Raw genomic sequence first — 15,856 nt, forward strand, 5'->3', positions numbered from 1 at the left:
ACTTTCCGTGCCTTCGCCAAGTAAACACGGTTCTTCCAAACTGCTGTTTTCTTGTTGTGCTGTAATCTCTGTATTGTTTAAACGCTGTCTTATTTGCAAATTATTTGCACAAGGTAAGTTAAGTGCTCCATAGGAGCATATTGTTAATCGAGATCAGGTTGGCTCAAAAGATGCTCTTCTGTTTGCTAAGCTTATCAAAAAATATTCGTGTCACTACATCACTATATCTCAGAACTCGATTTAAAGATAAAAAATGCGTGCGTTTTTCTTTTGACACCATTACAGCTTGTTATAGTTTTGAGGGGGGCATTGGGATTTTCGGTTTTGCGGTTTTGCCTATTTTTTAGATCAGTTTTTCGGTTTTTGTGCCGAAAGACTTCGGTTTTTTGGTTTTGGTGTTCATTGCGGTTTGCGGGTTTTTCGTTTTTTAGCATCTGGTTTTCGGTTTTCGTAAAAAATAAGAGCGGTTTTTCGGTTTTATTATCCGATGTGCTTTTTGGGTTTTTCGATTTTGTGATTATTTGGTTTCCGGTTTTTCCTAGATTTGAGCGGAAATTGATCTCGAAAAGAGTGTTATTTATTTATTTAATCTTTATTTAACCACGTTGCAATTCATCAGCAATATAAAAACCATATGTACAATTAAAAATTTATAGATAGAACTATGTAAACTACATTAACTATCTTACACAATATCATACAATAAAAGCTGCTTTCCATAAATGCCGTGTTTAAAATAATGGCTTAGATAACCTCTTTAATCAGTCGTTTGAGTTGATTGAGGGACTCTCCTTCCCTTAGCTCTAATGGCAAATTGTTCCACAAAACTGCGCCACTAAATAGCTAAAGTTTTTTTTGTAGTAGTTTGTGCGCGGTTGCGGAACATTTACCTTATCCACAGAGTCTCTCAAACAATAACCAGAATCGCGATGGACAATTTTCGAGTAGAGATACTCAGGTGCTAGTCCCTGTAGGGACTTAAATACCATTGCTGGTCTTTCAATTTGCCTTTGAGAGACTAGGGATTTAAGAGTTCAAATAAATTGTTGAGATGGGCGTCATAGTTAGAGTAGGTCAAGACACGGGCTGCTTTAGCTCTGTTTTGTAGTTTTTGCAGTTTGTCCTGCAAAGTTACTCCACAGTTTCACCAAACAATTTTGCAGTAGTTGAAATGAGGTTGTACTAGTGCCTGATAAATAGAATGTAAGGTCCCATAGGGTACAAGATGCCTGTTTTCACTCACGTGATCAGTAACCTTGTTTTTCCTCCAAAACAAAAGAAAACGTTTAAGTGATAACAGAGCTCAATTCCCGGAGACGTCACATGAAAACAATCTATAGCCGCGAAACGCCTAAGTCATTGAGAGGAATGCGTGACAAACTAAATGCCACGGTAGGGGATCACGCGTGTCGAATGACGACCGAGTTGGTGCGGAGTGCATGAAGATGAAGGACCCCATAAATATCTGAACGAGCAGGAAATGAGTAAGAAGCTAGTGACTCTGATAAAGGCCAGCACGTTTTTGATAAATGTAGTGACGAAGTCAGTGCAGATGACAACAATTCCCAGGGCCAGCAAGATGAATTAGGGACATCGACTAATTGTCTCTTTGGTGCAACGTCGCGATATGGAAGGGCGGTGCCCGGGGATGGAAGAGGGGGTGCCCGGGGATGGGGGGAAGACTTCCATATAAAAAGGGAAGGGATGTTCGTCGTCTCGCTTAGGGGTGTAAATTTCGGAGGGGGAAGACTTCCATATAAAAAGGGAAGGGATGTTCGTCGTCTCGCTTAGGGGTGTAAATTTCGGAGTTTGGTCTAACTTAGGGTGTTTTGGGCAAAACGCAATCATATGTAGCCGTGAAAATCTCCTTAGGGTCGAGCGCGAAGAAATATAAAAGTGTTTATTTACACTTTCATATTTCTTCACGCAGGTGAAAGTATTAGATGATAATGTCTTTGTCATCATTAAAAGTCGCTGTATTTTTTTATTTTTCTGTATTATGGATAATATGGTCTCTTTTAGGGGTCAAAAAACGCCTGGGCTACGCCCAGATTGGTCTACTTTAAGGGTTAAATGTAAAATTTCCGACGAGCATCCCTCGCCTTCCTTTTTATGTGGGAAACCCCCCCCCCCCCCCCCCCAAAAAAAAAAAAAAACGGTGAGGTTCAATATTCGACTCCTGTTTTAAGTAAGTATCTCTTTATTACCACATTTGACCTTTGAGCAAGTTCCTGCTGCCATGTAAGACAAGAAACAAACAGTACCGGTTAGCTTCCTCAATAAAATAAAAATGTTTTAGACCAAGATTAAACATTCCAATCGAATCTCCAAACTGTCAGGTCTTAGTTATCAAATAGAAATGTTTAATTAGAGAGTTTTATTGGAGGTTTCAAAGAGCTATAGCTTTTTGCAATTGCAAAATTGAAATTTTATAGAGGATTTGTGTGCAAATTCTCCTAAAGGGGCTAGGTCACGCAATTTTAGGCAATTTCAGCAATGAGATTAACTGAAAAATAAAAATAACTGTTCAAAACTATAGAAGAACTCTAACAAAACACAGGGAAGCCAAGAAGGGACATGGACGGACAAAACTGGAGAGGATTCCAACTTTTTTCAAATTTATATCAGTTTATATCAAAATGTCATTTACAAAGCTGGAAAATCATTCTCATTTGTTATGTGGCCGTGATTTTGCAAATGAAAGACTCTTGCTCTGCCAGTTTGACTTTTAGAGCTCTTAATTAACAAAATTAAACAAAATTACCGAAAATAGCGTGACCTAGCCCCTCTAAGTTAACTTGGCTCCATTACCAGCTGCTTTATGAGCAGAAATAAAGCCTATGATTTTAGCACATACTAAAAGATATGAAGGCTTTAGACAAGTCCATGACATTCACAAACACTTTGATGAAATAAAGTGTTAGCGTAGTTTGCTCTGTATGCCGCACTTGTCACCATTGTATCGGTTTTTTGACCGTTTTGTATGCGGTTTTCGGTTTTGGCCGAATTTTTTTACGTTTTTGCGGTTTTGGATGAAAATTTTCTTCGGTTTTGCGGTTTCTAATACACCCCAATGTCCCCCTCTTTTTTGTAAAGTTTAATTCATGTTGAATGTTTTAGATTAGTTTCACATTGTGACAAAGGAACGAAAACTAACTGTATGTTTCTAGTACATTGAGGCAAAGAAAGTAATTGCGAGGCACGGACCATTCCAAGAAAGAAGAGTATTTCCATTTTGTTATTTGTGTTTCTTTTTTTTTTTTCCTTTTTTTAAAATCAGACTGCAGATTTCTTTCTTTGGTCGCGCTCTAATCACTATGCTGTGTCTTTCTGAGTGACTCACTGAGGAAAAAAGGTCAGTAATTTTCAAGTTCGTGCTAATGATTGTAAATACTTTAATAATTAAAGAGTATTGAAACCAGCGCTGTTTGCTTGACTGTACCGGTTCGCCAACGGCTGATTAAAGTTCAGGACGAATTAACAATATCCTAGACCGGCAGGCTTTACAAAACAACCGTTACACTTGTTTGAATTGAACAAAAGTTTCAGGCACGCTGCAGTTAAAGTGCTACTATGATCAAAAAATCATTTCCTTTTTTCTTCAGATTTTCAGTGTGTTTGCTTAACACCTCACTGGCAAAATTTTGAGCTTGGATATTTATCCAAAGGCTGTTTACTTTGAGTGTAAATTTTGGATTTCCCCGTCCGCCAATACTCACGTTCAAAACTAACCGATGGGACCTCAGAGGGTTGGATCTAGGGAAAGTGATGTCATTTACTCACTAGCTTAAAATGCAGTTCATTTTATATGCAAAACACTAGTTTAAAAGTCTGAAAGCCCGAAACTCCCGTGCTCCATATTAATTAACTAAAGCCTCGTACACACCCATTGCATTCTTTAACTCACGAGTCTTTGTCGTTATTTTCTCCTCGATCCAGCTCTCTCAAATATTTCAAAGTTAGTAATGGCGGACCATTAAATAGGAATTCTAGTTAAAATAAACAGGTGTCTTTTTGAAATCAAGGCTTAAAACTTGGGTCACTTAGTGTTTAGTGATGTGTTTGATGCGATGTATTACCATCCACTTAGTGACGATTATATTTTTGGGGGATCTGGATCTCTTACATTTAAGCCGAAAAGACAAACTAGAGGATATGTGTTATTCACAACCAAGGTATCCACAAATACCTATAACATGAATATAAGTTTAGTCCATATCATGCACACGTCAACAAAGTATTTTGTTCAGATATCCAGTTTGTAGAAGGAGAAGGGGGTTTACAGTCTCTAGACCTCAATGCCCCCCCCCCCCTCCCCACGTCCCCCTCTAAAAGGCGTCAAACATAAAGTATCATGTTCAATCAATCAATCAATCAATCAACTTTATTTAAACACGGTAAATGGCTCAGCAAGCTGGTTTTCAGACATGCTGTGTAAGAATTACAAAGTATAAATGCTAAAAAATTACAAGAATTTCAAGATATAAAGGTTAAAACGACTAATGAACTAGGTATAACTTAGCGCTTAATATCATATAATGGCAAAGAAATTTAAATAATAGTAATAGTTAGTAACAAGCATAATTTACTATATAATAATACGAACAAGCCATGTAAAAATGTGCCCTAGCGAGGTGAAATGTGCCCTATGATATCGAACATTTAAAGCTTGCAAGATCCCTTATCTCACGTATTTGATTTGACAGTTGGTTCCAAGCATTTGCACCTCGATAAGAGAAAGAACGTTTAAGAAAATTCGTTTTAGGTAGCGGTAATTGGAAGTCATAGTTCGAACCCCTCAAATTATAATTGTGAACTTCTGAGGTTCTATGAAAATACTCCTGGAGATACGTTGGACAATTGTTATTGAATACTTTAAACATCGTAATTAACAGGTGCCTTTTCTCTCTTTCTTCTAAGTTAGACTACTCCAGAGAATTTAGCACTGCTGTTGATCGAATAGAGTTATCAGCCCTAGTAATAATCCGTGCTGCTCTATTTTGTAACTTTTGTAATTTGTCAGCACGTGTTTTGGAGCAGTCACTCCATACAACATCACAATAATCAAAATAAGGTTGTACAAGTGAATAGTAAATTGTCTTAAGAGTCTCTTGATTGTCAGTTAATTTTCTAGCTAAATACAACATTCGCAAGCCATTCGAGACTTTAGATGAAATATGTTTGATCTGATCATCCCATGTTAGCATTTCATCAATATGAACTCCCAATAACTTAGTACAAGGCTTATGTTCAATTGGCCAATCATCCATCTTTAAATTCATGAATTTAGCTTTTGTTAAATTTTGCCGAGAACCAATAGTCATATAACTAGTTTTGGAGGTATTGCAACTTAAGAGTCCCTGCCCGTAATTATCAAACACAACTCGGCAAGAGTCGAAAATTCGATTTCGCTCATATTTTTATGGTAGACAGGCTAGGGCATAATAAAAACTAATGGATAGTTTTTTCGGCAAAATATCCTTTTATTTCAAAGAAATATGCAAATTATCAAATTCCGTTAAAATCGCCATGTCACGCACTATTTTATTAAACAACTTTGAGAGTCTCGCATGGAAAACAACATTATTTTTCCGTCTTTAGAACACTCAAATATTTTTGTGCAATGTTTAAATGTGTGCTTGGTCGATTTTAGTGAATGTTGTGCTGTTGTTTTGGGTGGAAATTAATTAAATTTCGAAGACATGTATTTCATTCACTTAAAAGTACTTCGTAAATATAATTAATTTTCATCATGTGCGAAACCTTCAAATGGATTAAGCTTCTGGTGGTTGAATCGCCGAAGAATGTTCTACATATTCCTGTAAAAATTTCTTTGGGCAAATGATTGTGAGCGACGCGAGAGCTTTTCAAAGTACGTTAAAAATGCAAATATTTGCCCTTCGTCGTCAAATATCAATTGACGGGTTACACGTAAATCTTAGCATGCGCCACATGACTTGACCCATATTAAGTTGAAATAGACACAGAGGTGATAATTTCGAAATTTTCTAACCTTATTGGCAGTAAGAGACAGGTCCATAGGCCGATTTAACGTGTTTCTTTCACGATTCGTCGCCTTTAAGCGGTCAAAGTTTGCTTCTGTTTAGACAACGTCTAATGCACATCGCCAACTGTCAACGTAATCAGTGGTCGAATATCATGAATCTGTGATCTTCTTTCGCGGCATATAATCATCACTGCATCTACCTAAGTCAACAACTGCTAAGCAATTCGTGGATAGTTGTTTGTGTTGTACGTACTACACCAAGTTGACCAAAATATTACATTTGATTGCGACCTTTTACCTTTGCTCCCAAGAGTGTCGGCGCCCGCAGCACAATCTTGCAGCGTTCGTTATTTGGTCGTCACGCAATGCTATCATTTTAGTAGGTAGCTACACCGGTAGGGGTATATAGTAATAATAATAATTAAAAAATCAAACAAATAAAAAAAATGTAAAACAAATATAAATATTTGATGTCGATATATTCGTATTTTGCTTTCCATATTTTGTATTGGGCACTGTAAAATAAGTGAAACAATTTGTTGAATGTTCATCCGTTTTTAGTCTGGGCTAGCGTGCAGTTCTTTGATTGGCTACGCTACTATCTATTCTGTGATAGATAGTATTTAGTGTAGCAGCTAACAAAATTAATGACGGCCGCCTCTTGGCGTTCTCAAAGTGTCTGTGAAGAGGATTTAGATAAAGTTTTCAACCACTAGTTGATTTATGCTAAAAGGGAATGAGACGAAGACCCCCGAAACCCGCCCCGAAAGAGCTCTAACTCGGGCCCCGGCCACAGTAAAGCTTAAGCGTTTTTATCTCGAAGAAAACGAAGCAAAATATTTTCGCCCACACTAACGTTTAAATTTCCCATTGGTTTCATCTGTCCAAACTAAAACGTTGGAAAACGATAAGAACGAGTTGGACCTAGGATTGTGCATATGTGAAATAAATGTACAGTTAATACCACTACATTCACAAAGAAGTCCCACCACGCGCTAGCTCTTCCCGGTCTAGTCCAATGTCTCCTTTGTCTTTCGTATGGCTTTCCTTCTCTATCTCTATATCTCTTCGTGCCATAAGGCACATAAGGCTTTGACATTCTCTTTCCATCCACTTCGGTTTGCTGCTAAAGCTCTGACAGTCGTCCATGATTGCCACCCAGCTACTCGTCTTTCGTCTTCAACCATTCTCCTCCATGTTGTTTTTGGTCGACCTGGTCTCCTCCTCCCCTCTGGCCTCCACTCCAATGCTGTAACACAGTGCTCCTCTCTGTTCTTCCTCAATATATGCCCGATCCAATTCCATCTTCGGCGTCTGATCTCATCACTCGTTCTGTTCACTCCTGTGGTCTCCTGGATTTGTTGGTGCGAGATGGTCCGTGGCCATCTTATTCTCAGTATGCGTTTCATGCATTTGTATTGGAAAGCGTCCAGCTTCTTTGCTTCTGTTTTCGTGAGTTTCCAAGCTTCGCAGCCATACATCAAAACTGCTCTGACAATTGTTTTGAACAATTGAACTTTCGTCTTCCTGCTAATTTCGTTACAGTCCCAAATTCTTCGCAACCTGTAGACAGTTTGTCTGGCTTTACTTAGTCTCTGTTGTATGTCTTTGGTCGCCACGCCTTCTTTATCCAGCAGTGCATCTAGGTACTAGGTTTCCTTCATCAGCTCTGAATTGTTATGGCGGAATCTCACAAAACGCTTCAGGCATTAATTTGTGACATTTTGTTTCCGTGCGGAGATCGGGTGACGTCGAACGCGTAAGAAAAACTGCAAATTGGGGAGAGGCTTGTGAAGATCTGTCAGTTTTAAAAAATGTCTGTTGTCGAGCGCGCGCAAGATGATGCGTTTGGTACAGGGGTTGGGTAACGGTATGATTACCGGTATGTTGCGAAAAGCAATATGCCACGTCAATATTCTAACATGGCCCCAAGGCTTTCAGGACAAACATCCATATTTGGTGTTGTCTTCTTTGTATCCAGTCTCTTTCGGGAATTTAGAGACAAAAGAAACTTTAAAAAGTTACAAAATAATTATCCCTAAAGCCTCAGAGCAAGTAAGAATATTGATATATCGAACGTGACCTATTTGAGTAAAAAAAAACTTTGCAAAAGACGCACAAAAGTCTCCGACTGTCGCGAGAGTATTCGAAAACAAATTCTGCGACGACTTCTTTTTGTGTTTGCACTGTTTGGTTTTGTGGAAGCTGCTTTTGCACAGCGCGGAAAGATCTAGGAACGAGTTTAAGCCGAAAGTGTTACAATCTCGTACCCAGAGTCCTCGGGCTTCTTGGCCAGCGGGTGAGCGCCCGGAGAGACTCTGGGATAATCGACTTGAACTATATTTTTGATTGGCCGCTTGCGTAACAATGACAGTCCGACAGGAAGTCGGTAAGTAATTCGGAAGCCCCAGAATTTGGAGGGAGATTCAAAATCTAAAACTAGTTTCAGTGCTGTTTGATTTTTTCTACCTCAGAAATATATAAATCACAAAAATAATAAAACGACGAGGTTTGAATTATGTCTTATACCGCACGGGAATTTTCCCACGCTGCTAAAAAGTGATTACTGTTGCTATTGCAAAAGTACCGTGGGAAAACATTACATCAGTCTCTTTGAGGAGAAATCCGTGGAATAAGGTCTTGTCGAAGCCATTCAGAATTACAGAAACATCAAATTGAAGAAGAAGAGGACATTTGTGTCGTTTCCACAAAAAAATTGTCGATCGTGTTGCTTGCACGATGGCATTCTGAACGATGGAATGTACGCTGAAACACTAAAAATACACTCACCGAAAGCGTCAGAGGTTTCATCTTCACTTGCTCTTACAGCAAGCCAATGATCATTTCTCCAGTTTCTTTGTGTGTAAGGCTAAAATTCTTGTTTCTCGAACACTTTCAACCCGCCATTTCTACTGTTTACGGTTTTCTCTTTTCTGTTTCCGGTTAAACTCAAGCGTACGTAATAAGACCGGAACCCACGTTTTCTGGGAAAATGGAGTCGATTATCCCAGAGTCTCTACGGGCGCTCACCCGCTGGCAAAAAAGCCCGAGGACTCTGGGTACGAGATTGAAAGTGTTACGCAATGTAGGTAGCGGGTCGCGTAAGAGATGACAACAGGAGACAACTCAGAAGACAAAGGGAAAATAGTCATTCTTTATATTCTTTTATTTACTCTCTTCCCACTCAACAAGATTTTGTGCTCAAAATGGTTACGTATATATCAGGATAGAAATTGCCCTACCCCTACCCTCTAGGCTGGGACGACAGCATTGCGTGACAAACAAATGACGAACCGCTGCAAAGTATTCAACTTCAAGCAGCAATCGTTCAGATGTGGTAGTATTTTGGCGCTGTGCGAAGTGAGCAACTATTCACAAATGACTCAGCCGTTGCTGAGTTAGATGCAGTGGCGATCAGATGCGCCGAAATATGGTATTTGACCATTAAATACGATGACAGTTGGCGATGTAGATCATACATTGTGTAAACAGAAGGAAACTGTACTGCTTTATATGTGCCGAATGGCTGGAAAAACACGTTAAATCGGCTTTTGGATCTGCCTTATGCAGCAAATAAGGTTAGAACATTTCGAAATTATCATCTCTGTGTCTACTTCAACTTAATATGGGTCAAGTCATGTGGCGCTTTCTAAAATATATGGGTAACCAGTCAATTGATATTTGACGACGGAAGGGCAAATATTTGCATTTTTAACGTACTTTGAAAAGCTCTCGCGTCGCTCACAATCATTTGCCCAAAGAAATTTTTACAGGAATCTGTAGACCATTCTTCTACGATTCAACCAGCAGAAGCTTAGTCCATTTGAAGGTTTCGCACATGATGAAAATTAACTATATTTACGAAGCACTTTTAAGTGAATGAAATACATGTCTTCGAAATTTAATCATTTTCCACCCAAAACGACAGCACAACATTCACTAAAATCGACCAAGCACACATTTAAACATTGCACAAAAATATTTGAGTGTTCTAAAGACGGACGAATAATGTCGTTTTGCATGCGAGACTCTCAAAGTTGTTTAATAAAATGGTGCGTGACATGGCGATTTTAACGGAATTTGGTAATTTGCATATTTCTCTCAAATAAAAAAATATTTTGCCGAAAAAACTGTCCAGTAGTTATTGTCATGCCCTAGCCTATCTACCATGGAAATATGAGCCAAATCGAATTTTCGACCCTTGCCGCGAAATTAAGAATTTGTCTGATTTTTACAGGCAGCCACTCTTAATTTGTTTGTCTGAAGCCAATCATGTACTGCAGCTAAATCACTATTTAAGGAACATTCAATTGTGGATATATTTTCATGAGCCATAGTTATATACGTATCATCGGCAAACATACCAGGTGTTGTATGTTGTAGACATTTGCCCAAACGCAATGCAATTCCTTTCTACATGTGATGGACTTATGATATTTCACACTTTGTAATTTTAATGCTCCAATAGCTGACAAATAAATTCTCTAACTTGCTCAATGAACCGGTGATCCTTGGCGTGCATTCATAACTTATTATGAAAACCCAGTCAGCTATGATCAAAAAAGTGAATAGGACATTTTATGACGAGTCCTCTGTCTTAAGTTTTTCTTTGCTAAAATTTTCATTGTGCTGGGTTTTTAGTGATAAGTGACGTTTAGACCTCTCTGATTAAATGAAACTCGTTCTGTCATATAGCAATTGGTAAGTCAAATGCAAAACAAAGTGGCATGAATGCATAAAGATTCAAGAAGCAAAATTTTCAGAAGCAGTATTTAAAGCTCTTGTTCTTTCCAAAGCGTTAGTTGACTATTGTGCTAGCATTCTGGCTCACTCGGTTTTCACTGGCAATGCGATGCTAAATTTTGCAACTGCCGAACTCGATATGAGTTGTTTTATTTTATTTGTTTGATGATTAAGCAAGTAAAGCAGAACTGTTTTGCTTAGTGGTTGACTTGTGAAAAAAAGGAGGGTGTGATTTGGAGTTATTGGTAAGCTGCAGTCATCCATAAACTCTTATTACTTTATGCTTCTCGCTCTTAAACTCAAAGAGCGCAATTCCAAGGTGCAGCTCTGTTTGCTACAATCGTGGCCGTTTATTTGCTAACAAAACAAATGAATTATGTCATCTAGAATCGTGATTTATTTCCAGCAAAGGTGAGGGCAAACCCGCCGCGTTAACCCGTTGATACCACCCCTTAACTAACCACCCTGGGCAAGAATAGGGTGGGAAAAACTTTTTCGTCTCGAAGCTAAAAAGCAGACTAAACATCAAGCGTCTTTATCTTCCTTTCCTTCCAGCTTCATCCTTGATTTGACATTGGATCATCTCATCGAAAAAGTTTTAATTGTCAATAAGTTATTGACAAATGGTAGATAGGAAGTTAGAGGCTGTAGAGCAGCGAATGCTAGAGCTTGCCGTTGCGATAAGTGTAGAAGACAGGTATCGTGAAGGAAGGGCTCATTTTAATCTCGGCGAAGCTTACCTCAACCTACCTGATCATCAACAGGCCATCAAAACATATGCACAAGCAGTACCTATCTTCATAGAAATAGGCTGCAGGGCGGAGGAGGGATCAACCTATGGAAATCTGGGAAATGCATATCGCAATCTAGGTAAATTTAAACAAGCCATTGAGTACTACGAAAAACATCTTAGAATTGCTAAAGAAGTAGGTGATAGGGCTGGGGAGGGATCAGCCTATGGAAATCTGGGAAATGGCTATCTTAGTTTAGGTAATTTTAAACAAGCCATTGAGTACTACGAAAAACATCTTAGTATTGCTAAAGAAGTAGGTAATAGGGCTGGGGAGGGATCAGCTTATGGAAATCTGGGAAATGGCTATCTTAGTCTAGGTAATTTTAAACAAGCCATTGATTACTACGAAAAGGATCTTAGTATTGCTAAAGAAGTAGGGGATAGGGCTGGGGAGGGATCAACCTATGGAAATCTGGGAAATGCATATCGCAATCTAGGTAAATTTAAACAAGCCATTGAGTACTACGAAAAAGTTCTTAGTATTGCTAAAGAAGTAGGGGATGTGGCTGGGGAGGGATCAACCTATGGAAATCTGGGAAATGCGTATCTTAGTCTAGGTAATTTTAAACAAGCCATTGAGTACTACGAAAAACATCTTAGTATTGCTAGAGAAGTAGGTAATAGGGCTGGGGAGGGACCAGCCTATGGAAATCTGGGAAATGCGTATCTTAGTCTAGGTAATTTTAAACAAGCCTTTGAGTACTACCAAAAAAATCTTAGAATTGCTAAAGAAGTAGGTGATAGGGCTGGGGAGGGATCAGCCTATGGAAATCTGGGAAATGGCTATCTTACACTGGGTAATTTTAAACAAGCCATTGAGTACTGCGAAAAACATCTTAGTATTGCTAAAGAAGTAGGTAATAGGGCTGGGGAGGGATCAGCCTATGGAAATCTGGGAAATGGCTATCTTAGTCTAGGTAATTTTAAACAAGCCATTCATTACTACGAAAAACATCTTAGTATTGCTAAAAAAGTAGGTAATAGGGCTGGAGAGGGATCAGGTTATGGAAATCTAGGAAATGCCTATCTTAATCTAGGTAATTTTGAACAAGCCATTGAGTACTACGAAAAAGATCTTAGTATTGCTAAAGAAGTAGGTAATAGGGCTGGGGAGGGATCAGCCTATGGAAATCTGGGAAATGCGTATATTAGTCTAGGTAATTTTAAACAAGCCATGGAGTACTACGAAAAAGATCTTAGTATTGCTAAAGAAGTAGGTAATAGGGCTGGGGAGGGATCAGCCTATGGAAATCTGGGAAATCGCTATCTTAGACTGGGTAATTTTAAACAAGCCATTGAGTACGACGAAAAACATCTTAGTATTGCTAAAGAAGTAGGTAATAGGGCTGGAGAGGGATCAGCTTATGGAAATCTGGGAAATGCCTATGGCAATCTAGGTAATTTTAAAGAATCCATTGAGTACTACGAAAAACATCTTAGTATTGCTAAAGAAGTAGGTAATAGGGCTGGGGAGGGATCAGCCTATGGAAATCTGGGAAATGGCTATCTCAGTCTAGGTAATTTTAAAAAAGCCATTGAGTACTACGAAAAAGATCTTAGTATTGCTAAAGAAGTAGGTAATAGGGCTGGGGAGGGATCAGCTTATGGAAATCTGGGAAATGCCTATCTTAGTCTAGGTAATTTTAAACAAGCCATTGAGTACTACGAAAAACATCTTAGTATTGCTAAAGAAGTAGGAAATAGGGTTGGGGAGGGAATCGCGTGGTTTTCGCAAGGTCATGTTCATGAATTGTTGGGTTCCTTGAGTAATGCCCTCAGCTGTTATCGTTTAAGTATAAAACATTTTGATGAAACAAGACATAGTCTGAAATCCGAAGATGAATGGAAAATAAGTTTTCGTGATTCGTATCGCGTCTCATACACTGCTCTGTGGAGGACACTTTTGAAGAATGGAGAGATTGAAGAAGCTTTGTATGCTGCTGAGAAAGGTCGTAAAATGGTAAAATGGTAAGTGAAGTTCGAGTTTAACTGAGAAAACAAGAGTACATTCAAATTGGAAAATTGACGATAGGAATCAAATAGGCCTAAGATGGCATGATAACGAGCTGCTACAATAGACAAAAGTAGTTGGGAAGGTTATGTAAATGGTTCGCTCCATAGCTGTATGTACTTCAATCCGTTTCTGTTAAAGCGCAAAATAAATAGTTTCACCTTCTCTTATATAGACCCTTCGCCCCTATTCAATGTTGGAAGGTAACTCAACAATTTCCCACTCAAACCATTCAGTTTTGCACATTATTGAATGAGGGGGGAGGGGAGAGAAGCAATGAAGACGTCAAAAGTGCTAACCTTCCAAACAGTTTTTTTTTTTATGATTGTAGCTTCGTAGTGTAAGCAATTCAAAGTTTCCTCTAACACACTTTTGTCACAAATGTAATTTCCACATGCATGCACAGTAGCATATTTAAAGGATACACTTCACATTGGTGGAAAAACTGGTTTCGTTCAGCCTTTTCTGGCTTTTTGTTAACTGGTGAAGATGGCTCATTTTATCTCCTCGTGATGTCTCTTTCGGTGTTTCCGTTCTCCCATAGATCTCTTTACGTCATCTTTTATAAGGAATTCGAAGACAGCATCGTCCTGCACGTAGCCATTCGCATCGGCGCATTGTGTATGCTCGAAAGAACCAGCTATATTTGGAGCTGTTTTTATTTATTTCTTTTTCTTTTTCCAGAATCGATGTCGAAGATTCTAGAAGATTACCTAGCATAGCCTGACGCTTCAGTGATTGCCGAACTTGTAAAAAAAAGTAGAGCGGATTAACAAGCATGGTTATGCCAGTAGAACAAGCTCCAAAGGTTTTGTAGAAGTTTACTGCGTTAACTAAAACAACAGACTGAGATTATTGTAAATGAAATTATGACAGAAAGCTTAGATCTATAGTAAAATGCTAGTTTTACCCGTTATTTTTATACTTCGTTTCTCATATAACTTCAACAGTCAGTGTTGCTCCAATGGCGATCAAAATCACAGTGCTATAGTTGAGTTGCTGAAAATGATGTTTTATTTAGATCTTTGAAACTGTTTTTGTTGTATGAGTGTAAGCCAGTTTCGAAAGAAAAGAAAAAAAGAACACTTTTGCTGATCACCCTTAACATCAGACTTTTACCGTGATAAGGAAAAGAGACGTGACATTTGCAACATTCAAAGATCACAAAATAGAAGGGAAACGACCGGTGAAATTGAATTGAAATCATCAGCAATAAAGAAGACGTTTATCTTTTCTTAATAAATTTCCAAGTTATTTATAGGGCTTACTCCCTCGAGTTATGGTAGTGTTTTTAAGCAAAGTGAAAGAATGTGTTTGCATTCGAAAGTAGTTCAATTCTTGGTATAATAGTTAGGGAACTAACAAATCTGTTGCAAAGTTAGAAAAAATTCTCTGGAGCAGATTCATAGCCACCTTCACAACTGGAAAATTTTAAGGTGGCTCTGAATCCGCTGCAGAGAATTTTTTATACCTTTGCAAAGAGTTTTATCTTAGCCTGCTAACCCACAAATGAGTTCACTGAGTTCGTTTCTGAGATATAAGCTTTTGAAGACAAAATATAGGGCATTTTTTTAGAAGGCTTTTATGTTGCTATAATAAACTTTTACGTCACATTAATGAGCACACCTTGTTATGAAATGATTGGTGTTTCATTTGGTATCATAACATTTGATGCTATGTGAAACAGTTGGGGTAGATTCAATCCTTCCAAATAGTACAGTTGGTTGAAAGTGTTGGTTTGAGCCTCAAGGGAACAAAAGGCTACAGGCAGCCTATACTATGGCCTTTAATTTAGACCATTTCCGTCGCAAGGGTAAACTGATGGTATTTGGATATCCGGGTCATGAAAAGGAACCGAATGTTTACCTTTACTTTTTAAACTGAAACCCTAATTTAATGTTAGGCTCTGTTGCATTTTGCGATTTTTCATGCACTAGTGAGACAAGTTGCAAGTTGCACACTTTACCACTGCCAAAAACAAGGTGAGACAAATTGCAAAACCCTTCGCGGAAAGTAAAATCCATTGCTACTTTCCGCATTGGTTTACGCAAATTAGCAACAAAGGTTTCAAGCGATGCGTGTTGTGAAATCTGCCCTGCAACTTGTGTCGCAACGGATTGCGTCTTTAGCCAGTGAAATATTCCTTTAACCTCATGAGATCATCGAAAGCGAGAAAAATTGCAGGAAACGTTGCCAGGTGTAACAACCGTCAAGCGAATAGCTTTGCAGTGTGAGAACTCTTGTCGAAACAAAAATGAAAGACAAGTTGCTCGAAAAATTGTCTAGTGTAACAGCGCCTTTA

At 38.5% G+C, this 15,856-nt stretch overlaps 1 protein-coding gene across 1 annotated transcript in view; it reads left to right on the plus strand.

Annotated features, from left to right (window-relative positions):
* The window catches only part of LOC138047271 (tetratricopeptide repeat protein 28-like), a 94,014-nt gene continuing 78,158 nt past the window's right edge, over positions 1–15,856 (plus strand). Inside the window, exons 1-3 of the mRNA XM_068894033.1 lie at positions 1–113; positions 3,281–3,355; positions 11,306–13,265. Coding sequence (XP_068750134.1) covers positions 11,374–13,265 — 1,892 coding nt within the window. The 5' untranslated portion in view covers positions 1–113; positions 3,281–3,355; positions 11,306–11,373. The remainder of the gene's footprint in view (positions 114–3,280; positions 3,356–11,305; positions 13,266–15,856) is intronic.

Source organism: Montipora capricornis, chromosome 4 (genome assembly GCF_036669925.1).
Source record: "Montipora capricornis isolate CH-2021 chromosome 4, ASM3666992v2, whole genome shotgun sequence".
In the NCBI taxonomy this organism is placed as follows: domain Eukaryota; kingdom Metazoa; phylum Cnidaria; class Anthozoa; order Scleractinia; family Acroporidae; genus Montipora; species Montipora capricornis.